The sequence below is a fragment of the Aotus nancymaae genome, unplaced genomic scaffold, assembly GCF_030222135.1.
Source record: "Aotus nancymaae isolate 86718 unplaced genomic scaffold, 86718_ANA_hifiasm-v0.15.2.pri h1tg000016l, whole genome shotgun sequence".
Lineage (NCBI taxonomy): Eukaryota > Metazoa > Chordata > Mammalia > Primates > Aotidae > Aotus > Aotus nancymaae.
Window position 1 is genome coordinate 47,779,868 of NW_026988428.1, and position 17,604 is coordinate 47,797,471.

The 17,604-nt window shown below is 41.8% G+C and overlaps 1 protein-coding gene, 1 non-coding gene and 1 pseudogene across 3 annotated transcripts in view; 2 read left to right on the forward strand and 1 right to left on the reverse strand.

The window, feature by feature from the left end:
* Positions 1-376: 376 nt before the first annotated feature.
* On the forward strand, positions 377-543 carry LOC135275564 (U1 spliceosomal RNA). The gene has a single exon (XR_010343183.1). It is a non-coding gene; the product is annotated as a U1 spliceosomal RNA (small nuclear RNA).
* A 2,835-nt stretch (positions 544-3,378) lies between these two features.
* On the forward strand, positions 3,379-6,335 carry LOC105711985 (large ribosomal subunit protein uL23-like; annotated as a pseudogene).
* A 3,211-nt stretch (positions 6,336-9,546) lies between these two features.
* Positions 9,547-17,604, reverse strand: part of CUNH12orf56 (chromosome unknown C12orf56 homolog) — a 101,948-nt gene continuing 93,890 nt past the window's right edge. For both annotated transcript variants that reach the window (XM_021670235.2, XM_021670234.2), the window contains 2 exons: positions 14,982-15,160; positions 9,547-12,072 (listed from right to left, as the gene is read on the reverse strand). In XM_021670235.2, the coding sequence (XP_021525910.2) occupies positions 11,967-12,072; positions 14,982-15,160 (285 nt within the window). In that variant the 3' untranslated portion in view covers positions 9,547-11,966. The remainder of the gene's footprint in view (positions 12,073-14,981; positions 15,161-17,604) is intronic.

The window sequence follows — 17,604 nt, forward strand, 5'->3', positions numbered from 1 at the left end:
AATCCAAGGAAGAGACATTTAAAAATTTTTTGTGTGTTTATTTTTAAAAGTACATTAGAAATATGCACATATGGCTGGTCATGGTGGCTCATGCCTATAATCCCAATACTTTTAGAAGGCCGAGGCAGGAGGATTGCTTGAGCCCAGGAGTTCAAGACCAGCCTGGGCAATATAGTGATACCTCATCTCTACAAAAAAAAATTTTTTTTTAATTAGCCAAGCATAGTGGCATGTGCCTGTAGTCCTAGTTATTCAGGAGGCTAAGTGGGGAAGATTGCTGGAGCCCAACAAATTGAGGCTGCCTTAAGCTGAGATTGTGCCACTGTACTCTAGCCTGGGCAACAGAGTAAGATCCTGTCTTTAAAAAAGGAAAAGAATACTTACCTGGCAGGGGAGATACCATGATCACGAAGGCCCTAGCCTTCCCAAGGCGAGTCTTATCCATTGCACTCCAGATGTGCTGACCCCTGCGATTTCCCCAAATGTGGGAAACTCGACTGCATAACTTGTGGTAGTGGGGGACTGCATTCGCGCTTTCCCCTGGTTTATTTAATATCTTTATAAAAATTTAAAAAATAAAAAACAAAAGAAAAGAATGAAAAAGAAAGAAAAGAAAAAAATGGGCCCAGGATGGTAACTCACGCCTATAATCCCAGCACTTTGAGAGGCCAAGGCAGGTAGATCACTTGAGGTCAGGAGTTTGAGACCAGCCTGGCCAACATAGTGAAACCCCATCTCTACTAAAAATATAAAAATTAGCTAGGTGTGGTGGCACACACCTGTAATCCTAGCTACTCAGGAGGCTGAGGCATGAGAATCACTTGAACCCAGGAGGCAGAGGTTGCAGTGAGCCGAGATTGTGTCACTATACTCTAGCCTGGGTGACAAAGCAAGACTCCTCAAAAAAAAAAAAAAAAAAAACCACACAAAAGTTATTTAAAACTATAGGCCAGGCGCGGTGGCTTACGCCTGTAATCCTAGCACTTTGGAAAGCAGAGGTGGGCAGATCACAAGGTCAGGAGTTCGAGACCAGCCTGACCAACATGGTGAAACCTCATCTCTACTAAAAATACAAAAAAAAAAAAGTTAGCTGGGTATGGTGGTGCATGACTGTAATCCCAGCTACTCAGGAGGCTGAGGCAGGAGGATTGCTTGAATCCAGGAGGCGGAGGTTGCGGTGAGCCGAGATTGGGTCACACTGAATTCCAGCCTGAGCAACAGAGCAAGACTCTGTCTCAAAAAAACAGACAAAAACAAAACAATATAGCTAGAACACCGAATCTGTGATTTCCCAGGTATTTTTTAGGACAAGGCTAAGGTAAGTACAAATATTGGGAAATTATTGAGTAATATTAAGAAAATATTGAGTAAAAACATTGAGTAAATCTGTATTAAGTAAGTATTATTATACAGATGGTATGGCAAAGATTTTAAAGGTTGTATTCAAATAATTTAGAAAGATTAACTTACTGGAATGTAAGTTCTTGACAGTGGAGACCCAGTTTTATTTCTTTTTCTATACCCTAAGTATCAAACAAACTCAGAATAGATGCTTACTGAATCAGTTTCTTTCTGAGGCAGAGAGATCTCTGAAAATCATATGAAACCTCCTAAACCTTCTGACAGATAACTTTTAAGACATTTTCCCCACACTGAGTGCCCATGCTGGGAACAAATGATACATTTTCCCCTCTTCCTTCCCTGCCCATTATGAAAAGTTGCCCTAGCTGGGGCTTGATAGATACTAAATAGTGCTAATAATAGTCATCCTCTGAAGGAATGAAAACTTGAGGATGCCAAGATGCTCTGTTTTGCTCCAACAAACCAATCTCAGCATATTTCAGTTTGTGTGCCACTTTCATTCTTGGATATGGTCCACACACACACACACACACACACACACACACACTTTCTCTCAAAACACTTTATTTTTTTAGATAAATATTTCTCAGTCTCCTCAAAAATCACTATTTTATTCTATCTTTTCATTATTGTTAATACCAAACCATTTGAAGTCACGTTGGCAACTGGATTTCATCTTGAGATGTGTCATTGAGGAATCATTTTGTTGTGTAGCAATCCCTATTCACGTCAGCCAAATTATGTCGTGTGATTCCAAAACTGCTGTCCTGCCTTCCAACTTTTCTGAGTAAATTTGACTCTTTGAGAAGTTTCGTTCTTCCTATCCTAAAATGACCTTATATGCTCTCATATCTCAGGGGAGCCTAATTGTGATGAAATCTTTCACTCTATTTCCTTTCTTATGCCCTGTGTTTTGAGGTGGTATTTTAGGAGTGTGGGGAGTAGGGGGAACTACAGAGGTCTGAGTCGCAAAAGAAGATCTGAACAGGATATCTGAAGTTCAATAGGGCCCTCAAAGCTTCAATCATATTGGACTAGAGATGCTTCCTGAGAGAACTTTATCAAAGTTCTGTAAATGATATTGACCCCCTTTGTTTCCCAACTCCTACTGTTAAGGCACAGGTCTTTACTAGTCTTAAAACACTAGGCGAGGATGGCTGTAACTAGAGTGTACAGCTTTATCCTTTATTGCTCAAATGAGGACACTTAAAAAATTTTCAATAGTTTTTTGGTTACAGGTGGTTTTTGGTTACATTGATGAGTTCCTTCGTGGTGAATTTTGAGATTTTAGTGCACCTGTCCCCCAAGCAGTGTACACTGTACTCATATAGTCTTTTATCCCTCCCCCATCCCACTACCCCTCCCCATCCCCAAGGTCCTTTATATCACTCTGTTTGTCTTTGTGTCCTTTGAAACTGAAAGTAGGTGCTGGGGAAAAAAGATGTAAGCCAGGGCCCACACAGGCAAACATGCCATCAGGTCAGCATACCTAAAACACTTTGAACTCCTTATCCTCTATTCATAAAGGTCAAATTGGGGTCTCTAGATTTCTTTTTTTTTCTTTTTCTTTTTGTTGTTGTTGTTGAGATAAGGTCTTGTCCTGTTGCCCCGGCTGGAGTGTAGTGGCACAAACATGGCTCACTGTAGCCTCGACTTCCCAGGCTCAAGTGATCCTCCCACCTCAGCCCCCAGCCCAAATAGCTGAGACTACAGAAATGCACTACCGTATCTGGCTTTTTTTGTTTTTGGGGGGGTTTTTCCATGTTTCCCAGGCTGGTCTCAAACTTCTGGCTCAAGTGATCCTCCCACTTCAGCCTCCCAAAGTGCTGGGGTTCCAGGTTGAGCCACCATGCCTGGCCTAGATTTCAACTTGAAAGCCTGTAGGGTGGCTGGGAATGGTGGCTCACACCTGTAATCCCAACACTTTGGGAGGCTGAGGCAGGCAGATTGCTTGAGCCCAGAAGTTCAAGACCAGCCTGGGCAACATAGTAAGATCTCCTCTCTACAAAAAAAAAAAAAAAAAAAATTTAATTAGGTATGGTAGCACACACATGTAGTCCAGCTACTCAGGAAGCTAAGATAGACTGCTTGAGCCCAGGAGGTCAAGACTACAGTGGGCCATGCTCCAGCCTGGGTGACAAAGCAAGACCCTGTCTCAAAAACAAAACAAAACAAAATCACACATACAAGATCCCCAGTGTCACTAATCATCAGGGAAATGCAGGTCAAAACTATAGTGAGATACCACCTCACACTTGTTATGATGGCCATTACCAAAAATACATAAAATAAGTGTTGATGAGGATATAGAGAAATTTGAACACGTATACACTGTTGGTGGGAATGTAAAGTGCTGCAGCTATATGGAAAACAGTATGGAAGTTCCTCCAAGAAATTAAAAATTGAACTGTTGTATGATGTAGCAATACCATTTCTGGTATTTATCCAAAAGAATTCAAAACGGGATCTTGAAAACATATTTGTACTCCCATGTTCATTGCTGTTATTCAACAACAGCCAAGAGGTAGAAAAAAACAATGTCTACCAGTGAATAAATAGATAGAGAAAATGTGGTATATACACACAATAGCCTGTTATTCAGCTTTTTAGTGGCCCGTCCTGTAATATCTGCCATTATTTATAACATTGTTTCTATGGAGAAATTATTCTGTCTTCCACATAGCTGACCTACAAATGAAGGTCTTAAAAAGGGAAGGAAATCCTGTCACATGCTGCAACAAGAATTTGGAAGACATTATGCTAAGTGAAATAAGCCCATCTCAAAAAAACAACAACACTGCAGGATTCTTCTTACACGAGGCATCTAAGGGAGTTAAACTCATAGAAACAGAAACTAGAATGGTGTTTTTGGAGAGGGGAACATTAGTTGCAGTTTGGTGGATATAGGATTTCAGTCATGCAAGATGAGACACTTCTAGAGATATGCTGTACATCAACGTGCACATAGGTAACAATCATGTACACTTAAAATTTTGTAAAAAAAAAAAAAAAAATTTGTTAAGAGGGCTTTTCACAAGATGGCACCAAAAGCAAGGAAGGAAGCTCCTGCCCCTCCTAAAGCCGAAGCCAAAGCAAAGGCTTTAAAGGCCAAGAAGGCAGTGTCAAAAGGTGTCCACAGCCTCCACAGCCACAAAAAAAAGAAGATCTGCACATCACCCACTTTCCAGCGGCCCAAGACACTGCGACTCCAGAGGCAGCCCAAATATCCTCAGAAGAGCACCCCCAGGAGAAACAAACTTGACCACTCTGCTATCATCAAGTTTCGGCTGACCACTGAGTCTGCCATGAAGATAGAAGACAACAACACACTTGTGTTCGTTGTGGATTTTAGTTAAAGCCAATAAGCACCAGGTCAAACAGGCTGTGAAGAAGCTCTGTGACATTGATGAAGCCAAGGTCAACACCCTGATTTGGCCTGATGGAGAGAAGAAGGCATATGTTCAACTGGCTCCTAATTACAATGCTTTGGATGTTGCCAACAAAACTGGGATCATCTAAACTGAGTCCAGCTAATTCTAAATATATGTATGTCTTTTCACCATAAAAAAAATTGTTAAGAGGGTACATCTCACATATGCGTTTTTCACAATAAAAAAAAAAAAAGAAAGAAAATCACTGTTCCATAGGTTAGACCAAAGTTTTGCCTGTCTCTTCCTGATTCAACTATGCCCTCTGGTGGTGATAGTTGCTAATAGAAGTAAAATAACCACTCCTTTATATCCTTTCCAAATTCATTTGTAGGTCAGCTCTGTGGAAGACAGAATAATTTCCCTGTAGAAACAAGGTTGTAAATAATGGCAGATGTTGCAGGACAACCCACCAAAACCCATATAAATCTTACTTGAAATAGTACTGATAGTAGCCCTATATCACTTGATTTACATCCTCCTTCCTCTGCCCGCGATCCCTGTTGGCAAAACAAATGAAAAATCCCATATCCACAGTCACTGCTACTCTGTCCCCATCACCATCAGAAGTAGAAAGTGAAAAGAGAAGGGAAGAGGATTCGTGCTTCAGCCAAATCTAACGTCTTTATTTATAGGCACACCTTCTGTCCAGAAACCCCACACCCTCCTAGGGCCTTCAAAGGAGTGGACCACCTAGAAGAAAACTTGAAGGTCCTCTTTGCCTCTTTCAGAATCTTGGGGCAAATATTAAGAAAATTTTTCATTCTTCTCTCTTGCTTAACCCATAGTCCTTAGCTCTCCAGGGTTTCACTATGTTGCCCAGGCTGGTTTTGAACTCTTGGATTCAAGCAATCCACCTGCCTCAACTTCCCAAAGTGCTGGGATTACAAGTGTGAGCCACTGTGCCCAGCCAATAACTCCAAAGTCAAAGTCACCAGAGTCTCCAGAGTCAAAGTCACCTTCTAAGTAGAAGGCAACAAAAAAGAAAAAGAAGGCCAGAAAAAATAAAATGGAAAAAAAATCCACAAAAAAAAAACAAAAAAAAAACCTCTTCTATCCAAGGTCTGCTCATACCTGGAAATCTCTCCAATGTATAACCAATAAATCTCATAAGACCTCGTCTTTTCCCAGCTTTATAAAACTTTCCCCTAGTCCCTTCTAGGCTGGCTGGAAGAAGGAAGGGGTGAGGGAATGAACAATCCCAGTCTAGTTGGTATAAATCATATTCTATCAATGCTTGCTTGTCTTTTTTTGTTTTGTTTTGTTTTTGAGATGGAGTCTCACTCTGTCACCCCGGCTGGAGTGCAGTGGCACAACCTTGGCTCACTGCAACCTCTGCCTTCCAGGTTCAAGTGATTCTCCTGCCTCAGCCTCCCGAGTAGTTGTGATTACAGGTACGTGCTACCACACTGGGCTAATTTCTGTATTTTTAGTAGAGATGGGGTTTCACCATGTTGGCCAGGTTGGTCTCGAGCTCCTGACCTCAAGTGATCCACCCTCCTCAACCTCCCAAAATGCTGGGATTATAGGTATGCGCCACCGCACCTGGCTCAACGCTTGATTTTCTTATGTGCTCCACTATTGTTTGTGTTGTATGATTCCCAGGGCCTCTTTCCCAGGAAGGGACAGGAATAACATGGACCCTGCCGTATGTAAATACATTTTTTTTGGTTGGTTGATTGTTTAGACAGGGTCTCACTCTGTCTCCCAGGATAGAGTGCAATGGCGCCATCATAGTTTACAAAATCCCATTTCGAAGGAACTAGAAAACTGTGGAATAGGGCGGGGTGCAGTGGCTCACGCCTGTAATCCCAGCACTTTGGGAGGCCCAGGTGGGTGGATCATGAGGTCAAGAGATCGAGGCCATCCTGGTCAACATGGTGAAACCCCGTCTCTACTGAAAATACAAAAAATTAGCTGGGCGTGGTGGCGTGTGCCTGTAATCCCAGCTACTTCAGAGGCTGAGGCAGGAGAATTGCCTGAACCCAGGAGGCAGAGGTTGCGGTGAGCCGAGATCACGCCATTGCGCTCCAGCCTGGGTAACAAGAGCGAAACTCCATCTCAAAAAAAAAAAAAAAAAAAAGTGGAATATTATCAAATCCATTCAAATTGACAAGAGGAAAAAAATCTGTATTATGATTTCAGTGATATAGGTAAAAAGAGCTGGAAGAGCATATAAACAGGTAAAAACACTTAGATTGCTTGGAATGAACTGATGTTAGTGCATTACTTAATTTGGAATTACCGGGCTGGGTGCAGTGGCTCACACTTGAAACCCAGCACTTTGAGAAGCTGAAGTGGGTGAATCACTTGATTCCAGGAGTTCGAGACCAGCCTGGGCAACATGGTGAAACCCCATCTCTACAAAAAAATGCAAAAATTACCTGGGCATAGTGGCACATGCTTGTAGTCCTAGCTACTCAGGGGGCTGAGATGGGAGGATTGCTTGAGCCTGGGAAGTTGAGGCTGCAGTGAGCTGAGATCATGCTAATGCACTCCATGCACTCCAGCCTGGGTGACAAAGTGAGACCCTGTCTCAAAAAAAAGAAAAAGGAAGGAAGGAAGAATTTGGAATTACCCTAACATTGCTATAATGCATAATTTTGTTTAATAATAAATAAAAATATTGACTGTTTTACATTTGTCAAAATGCAAAACTTCAAAACTTAAGAGGTTTAACACAGCCCTTCATTGTATCTCACAATTCTGTGGATTGGATAGGCAGTTCCTACAGGTCTCACTTGGGTTCCCTACGAGTTTGCTGTGAAAGGGCAGCCGGTGCTCTTCTGTGTGGTCTCTCCATGCACCTGATGTCGTCCTCCAAGGCCTCTCTACATTATGGCTCGGAAACAAAAGCTGCCAGACCCAGACTGTCTTAAAGTCTGGAGTCAGAAATCCTAGAACTTTACTTCCTCCACATTCTTCTGGTCAGAATATCACAGGCTCAGCCCAGATGAGAGCAGAAGGACACAAACTTCACCTCTTTTTTTTGTTTTTTAGACAGAGTTTTATTCCTGTCACACCAAGGCTAGAGTACAGTGGCATGATCTTGCCTCACTGTAACCTCCACCTCCCAGGTTCAAGGGATTATCCTGCTTCAGTCTCCTGAGTAGCTGGAACTACAGGCATGCTCCACTACAGTAATCTAATTTTTGTATTTTTAGTAGCAACGGGGTTTTGCCATGTTGCCCAGGCTGACCTCTAACTCCTGATCTCAGGTGATCTGCCCACCTCAGCCTCCCAAAGTGCTGGGATTATAGGTGTGAGCCACTGCACCTGGCCAAACTTCACCTCTTGATGTGAGGAGTAACATGCAAATAGAGTGCAGTGGTATTGTTTGGAACATGCTTGGAGATCAGCTATCACATTGACTTTTAAAAACCATACTGGCTGGGCACAGTGGCTCATGCCTATTATCCAGGCACTTTGGGAGGCCGAGGCTGGCAGATCGCCTGAAGTCAGGAGTTCGAGACCAGCCTGGCCAACGTTGTGAAACCCCGTCTCTACTAAAAATACAAAAATTAGCTGGGCATGGTGGTGCGTGCCTGTAATCCCAGTTACTCAGGAGGCTGAAGCAGGAGAATCACTTGAACTCAAGAGGTGGAGATTGCAGTGAGCCAAGACTGCGCCACTGCACTCCAGCCTGGGCAACAAGAGCGAAACTCAGTCTAAAAATATATATGTATATATTCAAATGAGTCTGCCCTCCAATGCTCTATAGATCAGGGGTTCTATGAGTATAGTGGCTGGTTCTCAGATTGGTTCAAGAAATAAGGGCAGTACTTGTTAAGTCTCTAAATTCTTACCCAGCTTTGTCACTTTAACAATAAATACCCCAAATCCTTACTGCTTGTCAGACACCATGCTATGTGCTTACCTTTTCATTTAAATCTCCTAACACCTTATGCAGTAGGTTATGTTATCTTTGCTTTAACTGCAGCTTACAAATATTAACTTCCTAAGGTCCAAAACTAGTGCAGAACTGGAATTTCAACCATTTTGGTCTCAAAACCAGTGTTCATACCCCCTATTATATACATGAAATTTTTTAATTATAAATAATTCTATATATAATCATATATAATCTCTATATATTACTTACATTTTTTTTGAGATGGGGGTCTCACTCTGTAGCCCAAGCTGGTGTACAGTGGCGCAATCTTGGCTCAATGCAACCTCCGCCTCCCAGATTCAAGTGAGTCTTGTGCCTCAACCTTCCCCGAGTAGCTGGAACTACAGGCACGTGCCACCACACCTGGCTAATTTTTGTATTTTAGTAGAGACAGGGTTTCATTCTGTTGCCCATGTTGGTTTCAAACTCTGTTGCTCAGGTGATCCACCCGCCTTGGCCTCCCAAAGTGTTGGGATTACAGGCATGAGCCTCTGTGCCCAGCCTATTTACATAGATTTTTAAATGGTAGAGCTGATGACTGTGGGAGTAAGTAGGGGTAGTAAATGGCAATACTTGTATTATAAAAGGTGGTCAAAGGGTTTAGAATCTTGACGACAGCTTGAAAACTATCCATGGGTACTTGCCTTTTTGGTAAGCCCTTAGATTCTTAAAAAGTTATGTATGTGATCTTCATAGTCAGATTTTTCTACAATTAGATTTCCTGAAAAATAATTATTTTGTTGGTGAGGTCAGTATTTAGTTAAAATGTTAAATGTGTCTGAGCACTAATAGAGATGGATGATTCTGTGATTTTTCTTGCCTTTGACAACAATGCAAACAAAAAGCACACAGCAGAAAAGAATTGTGGTTGGATAATCCTTCAAAGTATTAGTTTCTGGTCCCAAACTGTGCAAATGAATAGACATGAGTTGTACAGAGTAGACTAAAGAAAATCAGGGTGACAAATATTCCACCATTAGCTCTCCAAAAAAACCACTGAGTTTAGCTGCACATGAAAAGATTCAGATACACTTTGACAGAGCTTTTGCTCCCAGAGATTAAATAAAGTAAGATCTTGGGGCAAAGAGAGGAGTGGGAGAGGAATGGCAGAAATCCCATGGTAGAGAAACCCCAAGCCCTCACCAGAGCCTGCACAGCTACTAGCCCAGATCCAGGGCACTGCTTAGAAGCTGAGGCAGAACTGAGTTGATCCTCCCGTTGTCATCCTGTGGGTTCTATCATTCACCAGCACATCCTTTGTCCAGTTTGAGGTGATACTTGCCTGTGTTCCAAGAATCTTTTCATATTCGTTTGATTGACTGTCTCTTGAAAATAATCCCCCCATCTAATGGCCAGGACACTCAGAAACACCATTTTGCTCCTCTCTCTGCCCACAAGATGGAGGTAGAAAATGGACTCCTCATTGGGTAATGAAGGAAAAGGCTTGGACACTTTATGGGGTGATGGCTGGTGAGAGCAGAAAGGGAAACTCCAGGTAAAAAGAAAGGAGGATTACTTGCACTTAGTGCAAAATCATCCACTGAGCCAAGATAGCAGACACACTACTCCATTTCAGAGTGTTAAATGTCTTGTCACGGGCAGAGAATGCCAGAGCTGGAAGAGAAGTTGGGGAACATCTAGTCCCACCCTTCCACATATCAGAGGAAGCCCAGAAAGAAACAGATGTAGCCTGGAAAAGGGTCTGACTTGCTTGAAGTCAAAGAGCTGATCATTTGATTCTGTCAGAACCTAGAATAAAATGTCCTAAGTGGATATTATCTCCACTGCCCAACACAGGCGAATCTGGCTTAAGAGCTCTTTCTTTGGTGGTAGATTTTTCTCTGATCCTCGCTCAAGTCACAGTAAGTTGAATGGAGAATCCAGTTCCTATGTTCTTAGACATCCAAATTCAATAGCTCACAGTGATATCAAAGTTAAGTATTTGTGGAATTAAATTAGTTTATGGCATAAAATATAGTGAAGACAAGTTTTTAAATGGTTGTGGGAAAGTCATAATTGCTCATGGACAATTTACATTTCATAGAGACTCTATGGTACTACACAAATTAGCCCACAGATGCCTGAAACAGAGTGGCACAATGCACTTAATTTTGTTGAAGTCCAAGTTTCTTTCACTGTGATAAAGGAGGAACTGACTGTACAGCTATGCCTGTGTTCTGCTCATTCTTCCAAGAATACTTTGGTCACTAGAATTTGTCAGGTGGAGGAGGAGGGTGTCATCCTATTGCTCAGTATTTCTCAAATAATCACTTTGTAGCTTATATTCCCCACAACAATTTATCTTAGGATGTTTTGTGGCTTCATGCCACTCACCATTATTACACCAGTGAAACTCACCAGATTATATTTTCTGTATTCACTCTCCATAGGCTTCTGTTCCCTTGATAGTTTTTTGTCTTAGAAGCTTTTTTTCTGGAGAAAAACTAACGTTTAGCACCCCTTTATGTATGTAAGGATGGATGTAGGTTTCTTTGTAGCAGATTTTAAAACTTTGGCATCAGCCCTGGTGGTTTCCGGTGCAGGAACTGAGAGACCCTTTAGTGTTCTTCCTGGAGGCATGGCTGGCGGACGAGATCTTGGGTGAGTGACCCCAGGCCCAGACCAAGCTGTAATTCCAGAAATGTAGTGGACGAGCCAGGCCCTGCCGATGGTGGACATAGTGAACTCTAAGAACCTAGTCGAAATCACAGTTTTTGGATGGCTCCATGTACAGAATCAGGTGAAGAGCCTGCTCCTGTGCCTAGTATGGTTTCACTGAGAACACTGTGCCTGAACTGAGAAGATAAAACACCCTTGAGAAGAACTTGAATGCCCGTGCCTCAGGCCCCCACACTCCCCAGCATTCTATTGCTTAAGACAACAGAACTATTGTCAGGAGCATTTTGAGAACTTTCTTGCTTTTGCTGCTAAGGTTGAAGAGAAGCAAATACAGCATTCCTAAATCCCTGCATTCCTTTTTCCTGTGTCTTGATGGATAGTGATTTATTTTGCAGCAAGAGTGAGTTTGAAGAACTACTCTAATAAAGAAATGAGTCCTTTGCCCAATGGCGTAGAGATCTTTGCACACTTATAATAAAGCAAATTTATTTTTAAAAATTTTAAACTTCTCTTAGAAAGGTATTGTTGGCACATTCCATTAAAATCTTTGTTTATAGGACTCAGAGATAGCCAGATATTAAACAAATCAAAAGAAGTTCCTCATGAATATCAAATTGACTCTTGATTAGCATTTTATACTTTAATTAACATTGTATATATTGTTTTTATTCAACCAATTTCAGAACTTCATGAAAAAGTTGAGTGGTAGGTTGAGTAATGGGGTAACACAACGGGAGCCTTTTCTTCAAGGCTGGCATGTGAATAAAGTACCTGCAAATCATAAAAAGAAACAAAATAAGAGAGCTTTAAAAATAAGAACTTTCACATTGGTCACATCAGTACATTCACACTCTGGCTAGGGTTGTTGTGTGTGGAAGTCTAAGCTATAAGACTAGGTCAGCATTTTTGGCCCTCCAATCTCCCCCATTTGTGACCTAGAAAATCTCTGACATGTGGACTGTCCTCACCACAGTATGAGCAGAGACTCCTGCCTCTTGGTTTATCAGGCAATGCACAGTGAGGAGCTGAAATGAAAGTGTCCAGCTGTGGTGACTACTAGGGCCAAGTCAAGAGGGAAGGGTACAGGTCATCCTCACGGCCTCAGTAAAAGCCTAGGAAAGGCCAGAGGAAGAGGCAAAAATGAGAAGGCCTTCAGCCATCCCCTTGGATGACTTAAAAGAATGGTTCTCAACCTGAGTGCACATTGGAATTGCCTGGAGAGCTTTATCTTTAAAATGCCACTGCCCTGGTACCGCCCCAGACAAACAAAAACAGAATTTCTACATGTGAGACTGGGTTATCAGTATTTTTTAATAGGTTGAGTATCTCTTATCAAAAATGATTGCGATCAGACATGTTTTGGATTTCAGATTTTTTTCAGACTTTGGAGTATCTACATTATACTTAAGGGCTGGGCATCCCTAATATGAACATGTGAAATCTACATGTGAAACGCTACAATGAGCATTTCCTTTGAGCATCATGTTGGTGTTCAAATGATTTTGGATTTTGGAGTGTCGTAAATTTTGAATTTGTGGTTTAGGGATGCTCAACCTGTAGTTATTCTGGTAATTCTAATGCAAAGTGAGTTTAAAACACTAGTTTGAAACAAGAATCCAAACCTAAATGGCCACCAGTAATGTAATTTAGGGGGGTAAGAGTAAGCGAGAGGGAGGAGGTGGTAGCAAACTAAACAGTACATGATGCACCTAAGGGGGTAACTACAGCTGTCACCGACAACTGCCTAACTGTTGTCACCTACAAGTGTGACACCACTTTGCCAGTTGTCCTGGTTTTTGATGTTCATATATAAGTTTTAAAAATTGGGTTGTATGATACATGCTACAATGTGGATAGCCTTGAAAACATTAAGCTCAGTGAAAGAAGTCAGACACAAAAGGCCAAATATTATATGATGCATTTATATGGAATGTCCAGAACAGTCAAATCCATCACAACAGAAAATAAATTAGTGGTTTTCAGGGGTTGGGAAGAGGAGAAAATGTGGTGTGATTGCTTAATGGGTACTGAGTTTCTTTTGAGGTGATGAAAATGGTGTGCAATTAGATAGTTATGATGGTTGTAAAATATTGTGAACTATATTAAAAATGCTGAACTGTATATTTTAAAATGGTAAATTTCATGTTATGTGAAATTTACCTTAATTTTTTTTTTAAGTGAGGAGGTACAGGAGGGAAGAGATGGGAACTGGGTTGTTCGGACCAACTTAGAGCCAAACAAATCCCTTTTATGGAAGTTAGAATGGAACACCTCGTGGAAGACGAAATGTCTGTGGCTAGGTGTGGTGGCTTACATCTGTAATCCTAGCAGTTTGGGATCCCAAGGCAGGTGGATCACTTGAGGCCAGGAGTACGAGATCGGCCTGTTCAACATGATGAAACTCTGCCTCTACAAAAAATACAAAAATTAGCTGGGTGAAGTGGTACATGCCTGTAGTCCCAGCTACTCAGGAGGCTGAAATGGGAGAGGGGGATCACTTGAGCCCAGGAGGTGGAGGTTGCAGTGAGCCGAGATCACAGCACTACACTCCAGCCTGGGTGACAGAGTGAGACCCTGTCTCAAAAACAAAAAAAAAAGTCTATAAATTGGGCTGAAGTTTTTTAAAAAAGACAATCTAAGGCCATAATATATGCCTCCACATCCTTTTCATCCAAACAAATGGCAAAACTATGTCTGTTGTACCATTTTCATCGTAAGTCAGAGACAACCTGGGTTTTCTCCTTAATATGCAATGCAGAGCTGCACTGCTAAGTGCACTTAGCTTTGCCAGCCTATAAATAGAATGGAACCCCTGAGGTGCAGGAGAACAGGTTGGCAGGTGAAGCCAATGCTGGCTACTACTCTTTCTTACTGTTCTGTTACTGAGAGGGGTACAAACAAAACCCCTGATAACCATGTTCATTAATTGTTACTCCTTTATCAATTGCTTCTGTCCAATAACTGAACTGTAAGTCACAATCCATAATTTATTATCCTCTTCAGTGAAGTTTATTACACTTTTTTTTTTTTGAGACGGAGTCTCCCTCTGTTGCCCAGGCTGGAGTGCGTCGGCCTGATTTCAGCTTACTGAAACCTCCACCTCCCAGGTTCAAGTGATTCTCCTGCCTCAGCCTCTCAAATAGCTGGGATTACAGGTGTGCACCACCACGTCCAGCTAATTTTTGTATTTTTATTAGCGATGAGGTTTTGCCATGTTGGTCAGCCTGGTCTCAGAACTCCTGACCTCAAGTGATCTGCCCACCTCAGCCTCCCAAAGTGCTGGGATTACAGGCATGAACCACAAGTTTAATACTCTTAATTACTCACAACAGGTTAAAATTATTACTACTTCTGTGAGATGCAGCTACAATAAAGACAATGAGTGACAAACCATTCTTCAAAGAGAGTTTGATGTTTCACTTGTCTTTTCTGGCCTGGGAATATACTTCAAATGGCAATGGTTGGGGGTAGTGGGCAGGATTTAAAAAAAATGGGAATGGTTCTTGGAGGTCCCCAAAATCCTACCATTTTCACAGATCAAAGTGAAATGTTATTAAAAACAAAAATAGAATTCCCCATAAATACCTAATCTTCTAAATATTGGACCATGTTTCAGGTTGGCATGAACTCAGAAATGAGTGGAATCTTACTGCAGATTAGATTCAGACTTTTTTTCTTACCTGAATTCTTCTCTGTAGTTATTCCTAATATACTCAGCTAGAGTCCTGCTGTGCCGCAGACAGCTCTGGAGGATGTAAAATTGCTGGTACAACAGAATAGCCTGGCAGGGACTTAGCAGCTGAAATGAAGCTGAAAGCCCCCTCACCACTTGTTTCACAATACTGGCCACAAAAGTAATCTAGACAAGGAAAATGCAGTTATATGTAGGCTGTGTGCCACCCACAAAAGCAACAATTTCAGCTGCAGCTTCCGCTACAAATCTAGACTGAAGCCCTCACTACCCAAACACCACTGTTGCAATCTTCCTTATGGAATGGTATTCAATGTCAAATAAAAAGTATAGGAGGGAGCCGGGCACCATGGCTTATGCCTGTAATCCCAGCACTTTGGGAGGCTGAGGCAGGTGGATCACGAGGTCAGGAGTTTGACACCAGCCTGACCAACATGGTGAAACCCTATCTCTACTAAAAATACAAAAATTAGCCAGGTGTGGTGGGGTGCACCTGTAATCCCAGATACTCAGGAGGCTGAGGCAGGAGAATCACTTGAACCCAGGAGGTAGAGGTTGTGGTAAGCCAAGATTGTGCCATTGCACTCCAGCCTGGGCAACAAGAGCAAAACTCCATCTCAAAAAATAATAATAAAATAAATAAAATCTTCAATCAGCATGATAATGAAGTTTCCTCTCCTTTAATCCTTACATAAAAGAAGTAGCCTGAAGAAACCTGATACAAACTAATCAGTTATTTTTCTTATTTCTCTGTCTCCCTGTCCCTGTCTCACAAATGACTAATACATTTTGTTCTTTGCTTTTGCTTTCTTCAGCCCTTCTTTGTCTATAAAGCAAACCTTTCTTCCCAGTGCATTGAAACACTTATTCTCTCTTATGGAATGAAGTGTTGCCCAATTCCAAAATCACAAATAACGCCAATTAACATTTTAAAACTAAAGTTGTTGCAATTTTGTCTTTTGACATCATAGACCAATTTGGGTTTACCAGTTGACCCTCTACAAGCAAGGTTAGAACCAATAGTGATTTGCTAGGAAGTTTGGTTCCCAAGTGGAAGGAGAACTTTGGAAGCAGGAATGGGGATAGAAGAGCTAAGAAAGGTCTATGTCCTCCTCCAATAGGAAAGATAGTTTTTCTTCTTTTCTACAGGTAAGAACAAATGGCCCATATTGATAAGCTGCCTTTGCTTTTCAGACAAAGTTTCTACAAGGCAGTGGTTCTCAAATTTCAATATGCATAAAAATCACCTCAGCAATTCACTAAGAACACAAAATACTGGGCCCTACCCTCCAAGTATTTTCCACAAACAATTTTGATGGCTTTGTCCCCAGGAACACATTTTGAGAAACACAGCTCTAAGAGAGAAAGCAAAGAAAGCCAAGTGATGCTGATGCCACTGTACAGTGGGGTTTTCATCAAGGGCACTTCTAGTGTCATTTCTCAGACAGAAACTCAGATGGGGCCAGGTGCGGTGGCTCACGCCTGTAATTCCAGCACTTTGGGAGACCAAGGCAGGCAGATTACTTGAGGTCAGGTAAAACCAGATCAAGATCAGCCTGGCCAACATGGTGAACCCCATTTCTACTAAAAATACAAAAACTTAGCCGAGAGTGGTGGCATGCACCTGTAATCCCAGCTACTCAGGAAGCTGAGGCAGGAGAATAGCTGCAATCTGCAAAGTGGAGGTTGCAGTGAGCTGAGATTGCAGCTACTACACTTCAGCCTGGGCAACGAGCAACACTGTCTCAGAAAAAAAAAAAAAGAGAGAAAAATAAAAAATAAGAACAATTGAATCACAGGTTGTTTCCATTTGTTTGTTTCTGTTTTGCCATTTTCTTTTTTGGAGATGGAGCCTCACTTTGTTGCCCAGGCTGGAGTACAGTGGTGCGACCTTGGCTCTCTGCTTGAACCGCCTCCTGGGTTGAAGTGATTCTCCTGCCTCAGCTTCCTGAGTAGCTGGGATTACAGGTGTGCGCCACCACACCCAGCTATTTTTTAAATATTTTTAGTAGAGACAGGGTTTCACCATGTTGGCCAGGCTGGTCTCCAACTCCTGACCTCAGGTGATCCACCTGCCTCAGCCTTCAAAAGAACTGGGATAACAGGCATGAGCCATCGTGCCTGTTTTGGAATTTTCAAATTACTGTCCATAAATGTAGGCTTGTGTGAAAAACAGAAAAGAACGCTATGCCCTTTCAAGCTCTAATCAACAGGTCACACTACACACCCATTAAATTAGTATCAATAAAAATGTATTGCCTTTTCTATTGTAATATGTTGCAACTGGCCCTTCCCTACAGATAGGGCAAGTAGTTGGAAGTGGATTTTTCCCATTCCAGACCATTTGCATATGTTGACAAAACATTATATATATGGATTAAACAGATATTGTCTGACAAACACAGCTTGAGCTGAGAGAGTCTGAGGCAGCAGAACAGAACAATGTTTCTAAATGCCCATTTAGAAATTGACTTCTTAACTTTTCTAGAACTTTTCTCTAACCAAGTAAGATAATCAGAGCTGACTGACATGCAGGTGCATAGCAATGATCCCTGTTTCTGTGCTTGCAGATTTCTCTCAATGATGTGTTTCTGCCCATACTGTTTAGAACT